Source organism: Schistocerca serialis, chromosome 5 (assembly GCF_023864345.2).
Source record: "Schistocerca serialis cubense isolate TAMUIC-IGC-003099 chromosome 5, iqSchSeri2.2, whole genome shotgun sequence".
In the NCBI taxonomy this organism is placed as follows: Eukaryota; Metazoa; Arthropoda; class Insecta; order Orthoptera; family Acrididae; genus Schistocerca; species Schistocerca serialis.
This window is the reverse complement of record NC_064642.1, coordinates 103,005,996-103,024,097: the sequence shown is the minus strand read 5'-3', so window position 1 is coordinate 103,024,097 and position 18,102 is coordinate 103,005,996. Positions and strand designations below refer to the sequence as shown.

Here is an 18,102-nt window from a genome sequence, read left to right as displayed (position 1 = left end):
CGCGATGCTCTTTGCTCTCCGAATTTCTGTGTTCCGAATTTTTCTGCGATCGCTGTAATCCAAGGTAATAAAATTCAGAATATAGTATAATAATTAACGACCGATGTAAGAATGAAATACTAGAATAAGAGAATTTAAAAAGTTTGTAACCACTGAAAATACCATACACTCGTATATTTTATTGTAAATATATAACAAATACTGTGAAACCGAATTGTAGTTTTACAATTAATATAACGCCCTTGTGTCCCCTTACTTGATACTGCGGACATTACTAGATAAATGAAACAATAAAACCTACCGGGTCCCGACCACACGATGCAAAACCTAGAAGTTGTGACACTAGCCCGTGTGCCCGGTTCGGGCTGCGTACATCGATCGCTAAGAGGCATCTAAATTACGTCTAAAACTTTGAAGGTTGTTTTCTCAGAAACGCTCGTGTATCAACGAATAATCCTCTCTTCTCTACTGTGCAAATTTTCTGGGAAATCGGGTTATGGCAACTGCCACACTCTCCTCAAGAGCATGGAAACGCAAATCTGAACCGCCCGATTTGTACTTCTAACATTAAAAGTCAGCATTTAGAGACCATCTAACAGAACAGACACTGAGAACAACTGGAACTCATTCTGAAATAGTGCATACCGTGCCCAAATCACTTTCCATTAACATACTGGAAGAACTTAAAACACTAAAGACATCACTAGCAGAAAGAAATAAAAAATTCAGTAGCCATTGTAAGTTCAAGAATTGTACATACTTCAAGAAATTTTATATCGCACTCAGACCGCAGCGTTAGCAAGAGCTCATCATGTTTGCTACAGACCCATTCGCTGGAAGACAATCTCCGTGTCTCATATACGCAAAATTTATTCTGAAATTTGTCCAGACTGTTCAAAGTAGAGTTGACAAATTGACTCATAAATTTAAAAAATGTGGTAGGAATATGCACGAAATGGGAAGGTCACGTAACTGTTAGACGAAGATTATTTAAAATATGTCTTTTTCAAAGGACATCATTTTCGTCGTTGACTGCAGAAATAATATTCTTTTCATTTTTGCAATTTCCGTGTTTGGGCCGTTTTCATGTGATACTCCAAAAGACATCGGTTCAGCACATGTCAGACTTTAACGTCTGACATGTGCTGAATCAAAGTCTTTTGGAGTATCACATGAAACTGGCCCAAGGGCCGAAAGTGCGATAGTGAAATAAATAATATCTACAGTGAACGGCAAAAATGATTTCCTGTGAAATACTCCGCATGACTGTGAACCCTGACAATCAGGAGTTAAAATGCGTCATTCTTCCGCACGTGGAATAGGAAAAATTACGAGGGCTATTCGGAAAGTAAAGTTCGATCGGTAGCGAAATGGAAACGATTGTGAAGTTCAAAAATGTTTTATTTGAAAAAAAAAAAAAATAGTTAGACCTTCCACCTGCTTCTCTGCAAAGTCGCCCCACAGACTTAGACATTTGTCAGTGTTGCGCCAACTTTCCAATGCCCTTGTCGTAGAAGCTAGCCGCCTGTGCTTTCTGCCACATCTCTATGCTCGTCTACAGCTCGTTGTCGGTGCCAAAATGTTGTCTTCATAGCCAATGGTTCATGTGAGCAGAAACAAAACTCAGTGGGGGCCAATTGCGAGATGTATTATTGGCAATCAAATACTTCCCATCGAAAACGTTGCAGGAGCATTTTCATTCAAAAAATGTTCAAATGTGTGTGAAATCTAGTGCGACTTAACTGCTAATGTCACAGTTCCTAGGCTGACACACTACCTCAATTAAATTATTCCAAGGACAAACACACACATCCATACCCGAGGAGGACTCGAACCTCCGCCGGGACCAGACCCACAGTCCATGACTGCAGCGCCTTAGGCCGCTAATCCCGCGCTGCGCATTTTCATTGTCCCTGCAGAGTGCGGGAGAGGACTGTTCACGAAGAGGGAAACGCTTGACATGTGATGTGGGCTGAATATCTTCAGGCGGTATCCCTCACCGGACCCTCACACTTCGCGGGAGATACTTTTTTCTAGACGTCTTTACGTACTCACTGTGCGCTGAAAACTGAAAAGAGCGACCTGATGGGATCAACGGGCATACTAGAGACACTGCCCAACACATCTGTGCAAAATTTCATCGGATTTTCACTGTCGTTTCCATTTTGCGGTCGATCGGACCTTGCTTCCCGAATGGCCCTCGCACTTTAGATTAATAATCATAGATAAGTGGGAAAGGTAGACTAATCAGACATTTTACAATCAAACCTTTGTAGATGAAAGACGCATATGTACCTACACCTTAGTAATTTTCCCACTCAACTAAACTCCATTTCGCCAGCCCTCTGATGTTTACTTTTACAGAAACGTCAGAATTCTCAAGGAAAAAGTGAATATGCTTGCTACTTACTGAAAAGTACTAGGAAAGGCGTTTGGAAGGAAGATTCCAGAGAGATACTATCTTTGATTCCTTATTATATTTGTCCACCTACTTTCACAGGAATGGCGTGGTCGTATCGCATTTAATCAAAGACAGAATTATCTTTTTTCCATTTAACTGAACTGACTTTTTAGTATGGTTTCTGAAAAATCCAGGTGGTTGCAAGGCAGTGACCTCATAAATTCGTGTGGTTGTCAACGAATTTGTATTTCAGTTGCTTCTGCGAGAAATGCCATCACTAATTTTTGTTCCAGCACAGCGAGCGACGCAAGCGATAGCGAGTAAGACGATTCCGTAATCTATTCTGTAGCAAACGGAAAACACATTTGAATAAAGTTTGCTGTAACGATTCGTTTATTAATGAGATCACTATTCGCAGGAAAACGCTATTTTTGAATTATTTTGTGTGGCATACACTACTTCAGGAGATTCTGGACAATAAAATTGAAAAAAAAAAAGAAGATATAAAGTACACGGGCGGGATCTGAGCCCATGCCGCCACCGTGGTAACCGTGAATCTTAGCCGCTGCTCTACGCTCACTCTGTGGAAACACGACTACCTTTGCCGGTATAGAAAGTTTGCACGGACCTCAACATCGATTTTCTCGGAAATGAGGGGCCATCACATGAAATCCTAGCATTAAGGTACTTATGACAGGTCTCTCTTCGACCCATCAAAATCTGTGATTAATAGGTTTGACGGTATCCTTGCCAGATGAACACGTTGCTACAGGAGACGAAGCCGAGGCGTGCCGCATGAGAATGGTGAGATCACAAATATAAAAAAAAATGTACCGTATTTTTTGTCTCTAAAAAGTATTATCAAAAAGGGAAAAAAGAAGTACCTTAATTTTCTGTCTCTTACAAGTATTATTAAATCTCTGAAAGTCAGTATTGCTGCAGTACTTCCCTGATCACGTACAAACTCGGTTGATGACTTCTTTCTGTTTTATCGCAACAGTAAATATTGATTTTTATTTTATTTATTTAATCGTATGGTGATTTTATACAATATACAGTTGATATAAGACAAATGATTTTATATACTATATATGATATAAGACAAGATTAAACCTTTAAATCCGTGTTTTTCAACCAGTTAATTAATATGGATGTGAGAGTGAACAAGTCATCAGGAATTCCAGGGTATGAACGAAGTGGACAGCGTTGGACTAAATGCTCAATTGTCTGCTCTTCTTGATTACATTCACACATTGGTGAATTGATCCAGCCCCATTTGTACCTGAAGTAGCCACAACAACAATGTCCAGTCATTAACCTGTTGAGGCGGCACCAAAGTTCCCTCGGTAGGTCAAAACCTTTTGGCTTCTTTGTGGGCTCAAAGTGATGGGCTCTTGTTCCCATTGTTTTTGTTGACCATTCATGCTTCCAGCTTTCATTTAGATCCAAACCATCAGCGATGAGTTGCCCTGGAGTAACATTTGCTGGTCTTCTTGATCGCAATAGTTGCTGTGGCGGATGACAGAATTCCTGGTGCAGTGGTAGAGAAGGTGATGCAGAGATTTTCTTGGCCTCCCTCAGCAGAACTTGTTTCCGCCTTAAGTGAGGTGGAGGGATGTGACTCAGTACAGGTAAAAAGTGGCATGGGATTGATTTGATGGGACCAGTAATGCAGCGAACTGTGTCGTTAAGTTTTGTGTCTACCTTCTTCACATGTACACTTTCCAACCTGACAGGTGCACAGTACTCAACAGCAGAGTACACAAGACTGATGCCAGATAAACGGAGACTGTCAGTAGAGGTTCCCCAGATGGTACCACTGAGCTTATGCAGTATATTGTTCCTTGCAGCAACTTTATGAGAAAGCTTGGTGATGTGCTCTTTGTAGCTCAGGGTTCTATCTAGAGTGATTCCGAGATATTTTGGTAAAGTATTGTACCTCAACGTTTTTCCGTTGAGCAGAACTCTTGGCTTGTAGTTCGCAGCACGATTCGCTAGATGGAAGCAAGAGACTTCAGTTTTCGATGTGCTTGGGATCAATCTCCAGTTCATAAAGAAAGTTGACGTCTTCTCCAGATCCTCCGTAAGAATCCGTTCACCATCTTCGAAATTACTGCTCTGTGCTACCAGTGCTACGTCATCAGCTGAGATGAATTTAGTTGATATTGTGGTTGGTAAATCATTAATGTATAAATTGAATAGTGATGGGGCTAAAACAGATCCCTGTGGTAGTCCATTACTTAGTTTCCGTTTGTGGCTTTTAGAGCTGCCTAGAAACACCTCAAATTGCCTTTCACTAAGCATGCTGGATATTAGATCCACAATTTCTAGACTTGGTACAACTAGCAGTAGCCTGTAGATCAGTCCCTGTCGCCAGACAGTGCTATACGCGGCTGTCAGGTCGATGAAGACAGCTGTTGATTTCAGATGGCCTTGGAAACCTGCTTCAATATGGGTAGTTAGGGTCAGAACTTCATCGGTGCAGCTGCGTCCTTGTCTGAAGCCAGCTTGTTCAGGAAGGGTAGCAGCCTCGATGAACGGTGCTATTCTGGTTAGGACTCGTTCCAAAAGTCTGAATGTACAACTGAGCAGTGCTACAGGGCGGTAGCATTGATTAATTTGATTTGATGACACTACTCTCTGACAACAAAACGGTTAACTGAATTTCACGTACTGTGCCTCTCCGCTGGTAGCTTCTGCAGTCAGTACTATTTTTCAGTGGAACACGACGAGCACGCTGACTTCTTAGCATCCTGTCACCAAAACATATCAACGATTGAAGGCTCCTCGACGGGGGTGATGTCGCCGAGCCGCGGTCGGCTACAGAAGCAGCCGCAGAGGGCCGTCACGGGGCCGGGACCAGGAGGGGGCGGGCCCTACGGTAGCTACTGTACCCTGCGCAACGGCCTGCCGCTCCGGGAGCTGGCCCCGGTCAGCCCGCCGATGATGCACGTGAGTATTCCCTCCATCAATTACGTCCTTATTCCAGTTATCTTGTTGTTGTTGTTGTGGTCTTCAGTCCTGAAACTGGTTTGACGCAGCTGTCCAAGCTACTCTATCCTGTGCAAGCTTCATCATCTCCCAGTACCTACTGCAGCCTACATCCTTGGAAATGGAAATGAGCGTTTGGCGTCATTGGCCGAGAGGCTCCTTGCGGGACAGGTAAGGCCGCCTTGGTACGGGTCTTATTACATTCGACACCCCATTGGGCGACCTGCGAACGTTATGGGGATGAAATGATGAGGAATCCAGCACAAAACCCAGTCCCTGAGAGGAGAAAATCCCCGACCCAGCCGGGAATCGAACCCGGGACCGTAGTACGGCAATCCGTCACGCTAACCATTCTGCTATCTGGGCGGACGTTATGTTGTATGGAAGCTGTAGAGTGAAAACTTCCGGAAGGAGTGTCCCCCTACTAACTGTGCCGAGTGTGACGACGCACGTCGCCGCTCCATGCGGCGTATGTCACGAGTTTAGACAAGATACCTGGTTAGTGTGAGTTACAGATAGAAGGCAGCAGCTCTCACGTAAACCGACTTTGAACACGTGATAATAAGTCCCAGACACGTCGGTTATAACACATCAGACATTAGCGAAGAATTCCTGTTTATGAGGCAACATTGTCTTTTGTAGGTCTTCAGTATCGCAGATGCAATGTCTCCAGACGCATAGGATGACCACAGGTGTTTGACGAATTGGTTTCACATCGGGTCCAGTGGACTAGAGCAATGATTGATGCTCTGTTAACGTCGATTTCAATACAGGGTGAAGGGACACCTTCCTGCCAGCATAACGCTGAGACAAATGAATCATATAGGCTTCAGCAGCGTATTATCGGATCACTTTGATGATATCTCGATATTGAGCTCAACGTCTAAAAACGATTTATTTTTATTTAGCGTATGGCATCTACAGAGTAAAATTGCACACATACTATTAACTAATATAATAAACGAATTACAAATATATTATTAAATGATTGATTGCAAACAACAATACGCGAAAGATTAGGGAAACAGCCACAGCAGCTATTACAAGTCCACATCTAAGCAGGAAACCCACTGAACAGAACGTAGAGTAGCATTCATGATATCCCTCCATTCTCCTTCAAACCTACTCGCAGGACATTCGAAGATAGGGTGAGGGATTGTTTGATCTTCTGCACCACAGTCGCTTTGTGTGTCATCAGTGGGTTTGCATTTGTGGAGAATGGCCTTACACCTGCCACGGCTAGTCCTCACACGGTTAAGTCTGCACCAAGTTATTCTGGGTATTTGCATTCCTTCCACCGGTATCGAAGGATCAAAATCAGTGATGAGAGGATGTTGATTATTCAGCGATCGGTATTGCCTCCATTCCCTTGCTGTGTCGTACGAAGTGTAGACCTCCAAGACGGTGTACCCGGGGCAACGGTCCGTGACGACTGAACGGCAAACAATCTACACACTAGGCGACCGAACAAGAATGAATTTCTCTCACGGTCAAAAAAATCTACAGAGAAAAATGAAAAAAAGGCTAAAAACGATCAACGACATCGACATTGGACAATGGGGACCGTGACGGCGTGTACTACGACCAGAAGAATCCCGGTTTCACATCTATCGAGTTGACGGCCAAACGAGAGTTTGGCGTACACTCTATGGAGCTATGAGCACCGTGTGTGAACAATGCTCCTTCCAGGCAGGAGACGGCTCAATCAAGGTCTGGGCTATGATTACATGAACGCAACTAGACCCAACAGACCAACTGCAGATGTACGTTTTGTGGACCACCTGCATATTACTATAGAACAATATGACATTCACAGCCTTTCTATTCGACGCAGGTGGCTACATGAACACCGCAGAAGGTTCAGGACCACCGGCCCCGCAGATCATCCGATCTTAAGCCAGTTCCGTCTTTATAAGCTGTTTAGTGAAGCTATTTATCGTCGATCCAATCTCTCCGGCAACTTTATGACCACGGCTGAGCCCTGAGGTTATCCGATCGAGCACTTAATAGGTGCTCTCCGTACGCATGTAGCCTGCGTGAACTCACCATCAAGCACAGAACAACAACTGTAGGTTCTGCTGCATGACGTGTGGATCATCATCTGTCTAGAACGTTTCCAAAATATTGTCGAATCAATGTTACTTCAGTTTTCAGCACTGGCAAAGGAGTGACTCACTAGTAACATCAGATCTAATGACATCTCATGACGTCTTCTTTTCACTTTTGACAAAATTAGCTGCAAACTTTTTATTTCGTGTTGATTACGTAGGTTTACGACAAGTTTCTTTCAGCGTATGTATCGTTATCAAGTGTTCCTGTTGACATTATACATAAACAAAATGTCAGAAACATTTAATAAAGACACATATTTAATCTACTTCTATCTGATATTACTGTGAGATCTAATTTTATACAATGAGGTGACAAAAGTCATGGGATACCTCCTAATGTGCTGTCGGACCTCCTTTTGCCCGGTGTAGTGCACCAACTCGATGTGGCATGGACTCAACAAGTTGGTGGGCGTCCCTTGCATAAATATTCAGCCATGCTGCCTCTTTAGCCGTCCATAATTGCGAAAGAGTTGCCGGTGCAGGTATTTGAGCACGAACTGACCTCTCGATTATGTCCCACAAATATTCGATGGCATTCATGTAGGGCGATGAGCGCAGTCAAATCATTCGCTCGAATTATCCGAAATGCTCATCAAACCAAACGCGAATTGCTGCAGACCTTTTACATCGCACATTGTCATGCATAAGAATTCCATTATTATTTGGGAACATGAAGCCCGTGAATTGTTGCATATGGTCTCCAGGTAGCCGAACGTAACAATTTCCAGTCTATGATCGGTCCAGTTGAACAGAAGACCCAGTCCACTCCATGTAAAAACACAGCCCACACCACTGCGGACCTACCAAGCACTGTGCTTTTTTAACAGTTTGGATCCATGGTTCCGTGCGGTCTGCGCCACACTCGAAGCCTGACTCGAAGACCAGGGAACATATTGTTCCCATCGTCTAGCATCCAACCGCTACGGTCACAAGTCTAGGAGAGGCGCTGCAGGCGCCACTCGCGTCGAGATACTTTCGTCGTGTGTCCCACATTGACTTCTGCAGTTATTTTACACATTGTTAACTGTCTGATAGCGCTCACAACTCTATGCTAACACTGCTGCTCTCGGTCGTAAGCGAAATCGTCGGCCACAGCATTATCCGTGGTGAGAGGCAATACTAAAAATTTAGTATTCACGACACACTCTTAACACTGTGGATCTCATAATACTGAATTCCCTGACTATTTCCAAAGTGCAGTGTCCCAAGCGTCTAGCTCCAACTATGATTCCGCGTTCAAAGTCTCTTAATTCAGTTCGTGGGGCCATAATCACGTAGCAAAGCTTTGCACGTGAGTCACCTGAGTGCAAATGACAGCTCCGCCCCTTTATATTTTCTGTACATAACACTAGCGCCATCTGTGTACGTGCATATCGCTATGCCATGACATAAAACGTCGTCAACGTAAGGTCTTTTTTATATTGTGTTGTCAACGTACTATTTACTTTCTATGGAACAATATAATGAAATTTTGTGTTGCTTTTTGACACTTATAAAATGACAGATCTTTCTAATGATGCTTTATGTTTACAAGTAAAATATATCTTAGGTACTCAGATGCCTTTTGTCAGAGACATTGTGTATCACGTAGATGAGTGATGTTAATGTGCCATTCTCCACACCTACAAATCCCTCATCTGTCCTATCCTCTGTTATGCCAGCGTTGCCTGGATCTCCGCCCCCACCCGCTTTTACAAGGCCCTCCAAATCCTTGAACGCCATGCGCTCCGCCTTGCCTTCCGTATCCGCCTTCCTTCCCCCGCTCGGCTCCTGTATGAACTGATCCCCTTCCCCCACCTCCTCCTGTTCCTCCAACATCTCCGCATCCTTTACGTTGTCCGCAGGCTTGATCCCCCCCACCCTCTGGTTTCCTCCTTCCTCTCCACCCCATGCCCATTGCCGCGCCTCTATCGCTGTATCCCTCCCTCTCTCCACCTCCACACCCTCCATCTCCTTCATCAGGGCAATTTCCAACACCTCCCCCTCCCAGATGACGAAGTTCGCCGTGACGTCTACCCTTCCTTCCAACTATAACCAGGCCTTGTTCCACCCCCCCCCCCCCTCCGCAGGGCCCCCTTTTTTCCTCTTCCCTCCTTCTCCCCAAGCGGATTTTCCTCCTTCTCCCCCCCCCCCCCCTGAGACCCTGCACCCCATACTTGCCTCGTTCCTTCCCACATCCCTCCCTACCTGGCCCTCTTCAGCGCACCCCCCGCTCATCTCCCCCATCTCTTCCCCTCCCTCCCTTCTTCCAGTCTCCCTCATCTCTTTGCGCCTGGCAGATCCTCTGGTTTGATCATCATCAGTGTGCCACATCAGTGTTGTGTTTAGTGCTGTTTCTCCTGTGCGTCAAGAGGTGTGATTTTAATTGTGTACTGCCTTGAGGTTCGCCGTCAGTGTTTGTTATGTGCTACACCATCCGTCGATACTTTTTATGCTCCAGTCATACTGTGCCTTGTGTTCTTTTAATTGTCGCAGTGTGTGGCTTTTTGTGTGTGCTGCTTTTAAACAGTTATCACAGTTTTTTATCTCCATTTTACGGTCACCCTGATTTTTTTTGTCTTACATGATGTTCCCCCTTTTTTATATCTATGTTCACCATATTCTCTCCTGTGTTATTTTTAAATGTCTTCTCTTGTTTGTTCGTCTTTCGGCTGAAGAGCAGCGCATATGCTGCTGCCAGCCCGCCCCGATGGGGAATTGAAATACAATAAAGAAAAAAAAATAATGTTAATGTGCCCCCCCCCGAGTCCTTTTGTATACTCCTCCTCTGCCTTTCCCCACTCCCTGTCGCGGCTGCCCGCCGGAGTGGCCTTGCGGCTCTAGGCCCCACAGTCTGGAACCGAGCGACCGCTACGGTCGCAGGTTCGAACCCTGCTCGGGCATGGATGTGTGTAATGTCCTTAGGTTAGTTAGGTTTAAGTAATTCTAAGTTCTAGGCGACTGATGACCTCAGAAGCTAAGTCGCATAGTGCTCAGAGCCATTTGAACCATTTGAACCTGTCGCGTCTGCCCAGCACCCGCCCCCCTCCTATGGTTCCTCATCCTTCGTCAGCTCCTTTCCACCCTCGCCCCACTTCGTTTTTTCCTCTCCTTCCCCCCCTTTCCTTTCCCCTCATCTGTCCAGGTTTCTGCCAGCTGTACTTGGCTGTGATATATCATATTTGTGCCAATTTTCTAGTGCAGTGTTCACGTGAATGTTCAGTGTTGTTCGTCTTTCCAAAGTGTTGCGAACAGAAACCATGCTGTCGCTGGGTGTAAACTATATATCTCTTGCGAACAGAAACCAGACTTTCGCCGTGATTTCTTTTTATTTCTAATTTTCTGTCTACTCTTTTACCTGTCTGCTGCATATGTATTTTATTAGCATCATGAACCCTCTGTTCTATGTGTTAAGTTCCCCGATTTTCCGCCATTTTACCATTTAAGTCACCGATTTTATCGCCTGCTTTTATTATTTATTATCTTCATCTTTTTAAAAGTAATTCCGTAGGCTGAAGAGCGGCGTAGTACGGTGCTGCCAGTTCGTCCCCTTCGGGAGGAATCGAAACTCAATAAAGCCCAAAAAAAGAAACTGTTAATGTTGTCCTTTATTTTCTGTTTATCGTCTTGCTTTTATCCCATTTCTTATTCTATTACGTCAATGAAGTTATATAGATAATTTTTGTGTTTAAGATGTCATTCGGGTATCTATTTGTGCGTGCATAAAGTTTCCAGTTCTTCCAAAATGTTCATGGTTCGACCTTCGGAATTCTACGTAGAATTTTCATAACTTTATCGCTTACGTTCGCTCCATGACTGCTGATTTTTAGGTGTAGGTAAAAACTTAATTGTTTCCCTTCATAATCTCTCGTCTTTTATTGAAATTCAAGAAATAAACAATTTGCAGCAAATTTTGTCCGTTGTATAAAGGGGATGTCATATTATGACGTTGCCCAGCGAGGAACACTTTCTATGACTTTTGGCCACTCAGTCTATTTTTTTGGTAGCTTTCTTTCTTTTTCTGGCAGGGAAATGCTAATACCTAGCCTTATTTCTGTTCCTCGCAGTCTGGAGTCGAGCAAGACCTGCACACGTCAGCACAGACGACGGGCGCATCGCTAGAGCACGTGGGCACGCCGGTCGGCGTGATCGCGCACATGTCTTCTGCGACGCTGCCTCGCCACTGGCAGTCGCCGGGGGCGGTGCCGGCGCCGGCGTCGTCGGTGGTAGCGACGCCTGCCGGCTACCCCGTGCCTCCGCGGCGCCACCTCTACTCCAGCCCCGTCCACCTGCTGACGTCAGAGCAGCTCACTGCGGCAGGGCCGGTGGCCAACAAGCGCGAGAGCACCGTCTGACCGGAGGCCGAGCTCTGAGGCCCGGGCCCGGGGGACCCGGGGGCGGACCGGGGGCGGCGTCGCTCCCGCGCCGGCGCCACCTCCAGCAGGAGGCTGCGACCCGCCAACCCGCGCTCGCCACGCCAGCTCCCCGCCGACCTGGACCCCGACATCGCCGACGTTGCTCTCTGATTTCGCTGTGCCGCAAGTGTATCCTCAGGGACGATGTAGCTCTGCAGTGAATACATAGCTCTGCAATACCTGAAACAGTGGACTAAATAGTTATACCGTTCCGCTAAGTCTGAACTGAGAACCAGCAGGTATCGTAAATTCGAATTACGGACTACAGCCGACGCGTCCCAGGATAACAGTGAAGCGACGTCTATAGCACTGGACATAAAACTTCAGGAAAAGACATCGCCAATTTGGGTAAAAGAATCTATGTTAATATGAGAACAGAAATTCGTAAATACAATGATACCGTGTATATAACAGCAGGTACAGTGAGGTTTGCAACACTCAGAAATCGTGTCTATAAAGTGTCCCATTTTTCATGAATACATACATGTGACCATGCTGCAGTTCCCAAACATGTCTTCGTTACTGCGAAGACCCGCCGTTCATGACCGAACATGAGTAAGGCCCTACCACCGGCAAAGAAAAAACGGCGAGTAGCTACGGCAGGAGGAGATGCGAGCTCTAGTGGTGAGTAAGTTAATCACGTGGCGCCTGAGACATCTGCGAAGTCGCAAGTGGGCAGAGCCGATTAAAGGCGGCCCCAGCACTTGCGTCGTCTCCAGTAACAACTGCCAACTCGACGCAGTTATTCACCTTCCCTTTCTCGCACTACAGCCGAGTGAGAACCACGCGGACCAACCACAGGGATTGCTGTCATCGACATTCCACACTCCATAAATAATACTTGCTTCCGAGCTTGCCGGCCGACAGGGTCCAACAATATACACATGGAAAGACAGCTCATTACCTGAAGCAGTTGTCTGGATACCTAGCTTTTCGAGTCTCACCGAACAGCTGAGTGCTGGTACCTTAAGTCAAGAGGACATGCAGCCCACGGCATTAACCTAATTCTGCGTAACGTATCTGGCGGGATATTCAGCATCATTGCGACATGCACACCTGCACTCCTATAGAACGCGAGCCGCACAGCTTGTGGAGTGTTGCTGCTGTCAGGTATTTTACTGATCTGTTTTATTCCACACTGTATGATGAGGACAGTCTCGAAATTTTAGAAGTGAAGTCTCGCAGTCAGTCGCCATTCTGTCACAACGTGGACGGAAGGATCCTTTAGCTTGTGCTCAGACTGACCTCATGTTTGCAGGAATTTATGATTTTTGAGGCTACAAATATGCAAAAACCTATTTTCCATCTTTATTTTCTTGTAACGTAACCATTAAGAAAATTCTTGCGAATTTAAATTGAAACAAAATGAATTATCAGGAACTTTTACCCCTATTTTCTCGACATTAGGGTCCATAATATGAGTTCCACAACATTTCATTGCAGTTCTGCAGCACTGAATAGACGCACGTCGATGGTATGAAGCGCGGTATCATTTACTTGTGATGGTATCGCACTGATCCTAGGAATCTGCAGATTTTGTTGAGATGCATTAAACTCTATCGTTATCAGCGTAGTCAAATCATACGCTAGAATTGTCCGGAATGTTCTTCAAACCAAACGCTTAACTTTTTGATAAATTCATGAGATATTTACGATGAACTATATCGACGCGATGCTGTTATATTCTGAATGGTGTTATGTGCCCTCACTTTGACGATTTGTTAGTTACGAGTCATCAAGAGTAAAAATATCGAATTTTCACTCACGGGCTTTGTTGCAGCTAGCTCTCAGATTTTGCATATTTGTAATCCTTACAGCAATATCCTGTGCAGGAACAAGAGCTTTCTTGGAATGGCGATTGCAACTTGTGTAAAATTCTTTAATCGGAGGAAAACGCGCTACCTACAGTAAAGGAAACCAATACAATATTACCATAGCCCTTTTGTATATTAGTTGTTTTCTGCAGTTTTATCTGAAGAAACTTCGTAGAAAATGAACACAGAAATTCAATCAGTTTCACTATGTTAATTGAACATGCAGTTTTTCAGTAATTATCCAAACAAAATTTTGCAGTAACAAGACAGATCCATACAGTTTTTCTGTATCCCTGCAAAACTCTAAATTCTTGTCTGAACTACACAACCCAGTTGTCTTACACTGTGATCCTTTTGGCTATTCATGAAACAGCTTGCCTTTTTCCGCTGTCAGTACACGACAAGGTACTACATATGTTGCTCATTAAAGTCAAAATAAGTGTATGATTTACACGAACATTTAAAATTTTGAGCAACATACATCTGCAACGAAGGCACTGCTTTTATAATATTCTGACAAGATAAAATAAAAATGGCTACTGTGTAAGTCCTCAGAAACTTTGTATATAGCTTCTGGTTTTTGAATCCCACAATAACGAGCACATTTGCTCGTAAGAAATTGTGAAACAAGTCTTGAACTGAAACATGTCAAATCTTGGTAGAAACAGGGTAATTTCAGCTACTGAAAATGGATATAAAATGATAATAAACGTTTGTGCTCACGAATTTCTTTGCTGTAAGTATCTACGTGGGACTGCCCTTGATTTTCCTGTAAATGTATGGACATTTGAAGTTTGGCGCGTTAGTATTTTCATTGTCGTGGAGAATGGATGATACATCACAAATCTAAGCAAACAACTCATTTTTAAATGTGAAAACAGGTTGTGTGTAACTACCCTTCGTACAGTGTGTGCAACAATGATATCTCAGACATTATCAGTGACAGACAATGAATGAACTGAAATAACTTTTTGAGAAACAGTCAAGTGCCCTTTTGTAAATTACTCATGTTTGTGAATGAACTGTTTTTGTATCCTGTTCTTTGTGGTATAACAATACATTTTCGGTGTTTGTATATATGGCAAATCAAATTGTTCAAAACTCAAGGAAGAGGATACGAACTCGTTACTGAACATACTAATAAATGTTTAAAATATCTTTAAAGAACATGACATGTAAGAAAAACACTTTGTGTATTTTTGTTACTCCTTACAATTAAACAACTGTTTCTTTGCACATTTCCCTCAATGGATCAATGTAATCACTCTTTACTTAAGTTATATATCTATTCAAACGACAATATAATTTTAAATGTAATAAATGATTTCATTAACACAGTAAACACACTATTTCAAATATGGAAAGACAAATGTATTGCTTGGAATTTTGTGACTTCTTATTCTTCAGCTTATCTCTCATTCGCATTGTAAAATGTTTCAGCTAGAGAAAAAGCCTCGGGCATTTTAGAAAGGAAAGGCAAACGGTAGTTTTTAGTATTTGTTCTCACACTTCCAAAAGGATTCGGTTTTGTATATACACTGCCGGAAAAAAAATTACTATATCCATTTAGAGGTTTGCATTTCACTTAAAATTTATTGTTGTAAAAGTGAATATGGAGTAAATGAAATGATTATATTTACAGGTCGATAGGACAAGCGGTTCTGAGGTCCCGGGTACCGAAGCCAGCTGGAACACCGAAATTAATACGTAGTGTAGCCTCCGCAGGCGGAAATGCAGGCTCTGATTCTGGTATCCATTCGATCGTACAGATGGCGAATCTGTCCTGGGATATGTTATAGTACACCTGCTCGGTAAGTGCAGGTAGTTTTGTAAGAGTTGGGGGTTGACGAGTCGCGTTGGTTAGTTATGTTGCTCAGGGAAGTCGCTAGGCATCATATAGAGCACGTTGAGCGTGCAGCGTGTGGGCTAGCACTATCCTGTGGGTACAACAATCACCTTTTTGTTGCAGCAATGGCAAAGGAAAGAATGTAACATCATTCTCCAGGTACCAAGTCCTCCAGAGACATCAAAGGTGAACGAGAATAGTACACTACAGGACATTAAAATTGCTACACCACGACGATGACGTGCTACAGACGCGACATTTAACCGACAGGAAGAAGATGCTGTGATATGCAAATGATTAGATTTTCAGAGCAATCACACAAGGCTGGCGCCGGTGGCGACACCAACAACGTGCTCACATGAGGAAAGTTTCCAACTGATTTCTCATACACAAACAGCAGTTGACCGACGTTGCCTGGTGAAACGTCGTTGTGATGCCTCGTGTAAGGAGGAGAAATGCGTAGCATTACGTTTCCAACTTTGATAAAGGTCGGATTGTAGCCTATCGCGATTGCTGTTTATCGTATCGCGACATTGCTGCTCGCGTGGGTCGAGATCCAATGACTGTTGACAGAATATGGAGTCTGTGGGTTCTGGAGGGTAATACGGAACACTGTGCTGGATCCCAAGGGCCTCGTATCACTAGCAGTCGAAATGACAGGCATCTTATCCGCATGGCTCTAACGGATTGTGCTGCCACGTCTCGATCCCTGAGTCAACAGATGGCACGTTTGAAAGACAACAACCATCTGCACGAACAGCTCGACGACGTTTGCAACAGCATGTACTATCAGCTCGGAGACCATGGCTGCGGTTCCCCTTGACGCTGCATCACAGACAGGAGCGCCTGCGATGGTGTATTCAACGACGAACCTGGGTACACCAATAGCAAAACGTCATTTTTTCGGATAAATCCAGGTTCTGTGTACAGCATCATGTTGGTCGTATCCGTGTTTGGCGACATCGCGGTGAACGCACGATGGAAGCGTGTGTGTATTCGTCATCACCATACTGGCGTAACAACCGGCGTGCTGGTATGGGGTGCCATTGGTTACACGTCTCGGTCACATCTTGTTCGTATTGACGGTACTCTGAAGAGTGAACGCTACATTTCAGATGTGTTACGACCCGTAGTTCTACCCTTCATTCGATGCCTGTGATACCCTACATTTCAGCAGGATAATGCACGACCACATGTTGCAGGTCCTGTACGGGCCTTTCTGGATACAGAAAATGTTCGACTGCTGCCCTGGCCAGCACGTTCTCCAGATCTGTCACCAACTGAAAACATGTGGTCAATGGTGGCCGAGCAACTGGCTCGTCACAATACGCCAGTCACTACTCTTGGTAAACTGTGGTATCGTGTTGAAGCTGCATGGGCAGCTGTACCTGTACACGCCATCCAAGCTCTGTTTGACTCAATGCCCAGGCGTATCAAGGCCGTTATTACGGCCAGAGGTGGTTGTTCTGGGTACTGATTTCTCAGGATCTATGCACCCAAATTGCGTGAAAAAGTAATCACATGTAAGTTCTAGTATAATATATTTGTCCAATGAATACCCGATTATCATCTGCATTTCTTGTGGGTGTAGCAATTTTAATGGCCAGTAGTGTAGTTTATCGCAGTCCTGACCATAAGGCCTGGGGTGGGCCGTTGTGTCTTTCACGAATGCACTCACTGGTATTACGTCTTCTCGTACACGAAAAAGACCATCACTTGTGTGCAGTTCTTCTTTCATCACTGAAGACCAAGATTCGCCATTCCGTCTTCCAAGTGATCCTCTGCTGGAGGCAGTCGACCTGTAAACGTCGATGCTATGCTGTGAGTGGAAGACGGGCCTGAGGTTTGCTTACCCGTAGTTCCACTTCAACAATTATTGCCAGATAATCTTCTTATAATGGGTGCAACGAATTGCTGCCAAGTAAGACACTTTGATGAGGCTTAAAAATTGTTGTACCTTGGTACACTTTTCAGACTTTCGCCTCCAGCCAGCCCCGTAATAAAAATCTAAACATTCTTATATTAGATTTTGAAATGATAGCCTCCCCTTCATTTGTGTGATGCAGTCTGTTTTGAAATTACAAAAATTACTCCTGAAAGGTACGACGCACAACATGGTTATATACCTGGGAACAAATATTGTATTCAGATTTAAAAGTATTACATTCAAGGAAATGTACTTGCTGTGTATAACAGTTTACGTGCTGCACTGTTACTCTACTACACACCATTAACCAGTATGTGAAGTCAAATTCGGCAGAAATAGCATCAATTAGCAGTTACCTGTTGAAGACACTAACATAAATGTACATTTTGAAAATGATAAAATTGTAAAGAAATAGAAAAAACTTAGTTTATTCGCAAATGTCGCACGTTTCATCGTAACAGAGCTTCTTGAATTTGGGTGTACTAGATGGTGCATGACTGGCCAAGTATGGCTTAACCGTTCACACATTATGAACTCGTTTTAAAGATATGAAGTATTCCTTTCACCATAGAAGTCTCTGAGGAAATAATATATTCGAAATAGTTATCAAAGCTACCG

The 18,102-nt window shown here is 44.1% G+C and overlaps 1 protein-coding gene across 1 annotated transcript in view; it reads left to right on the top strand.

Moving 5' to 3' along the window:
• LOC126481344 (nephrin-like) overlaps positions 1–14,963 on the top strand; it is a 990,728-nt gene extending 975,765 nt beyond the window's left edge. The window contains exons 13-14 of the mRNA XM_050105036.1: positions 5,121–5,353; positions 11,550–14,963. Coding sequence (XP_049960993.1) covers positions 5,121–5,353; positions 11,550–11,837 — 521 coding nt within the window. The 3' untranslated portion in view covers positions 11,838–14,963. The remainder of the gene's footprint in view (positions 1–5,120; positions 5,354–11,549) is intronic.
• Positions 14,964–18,102: the final 3,139 nt, after the last annotated feature.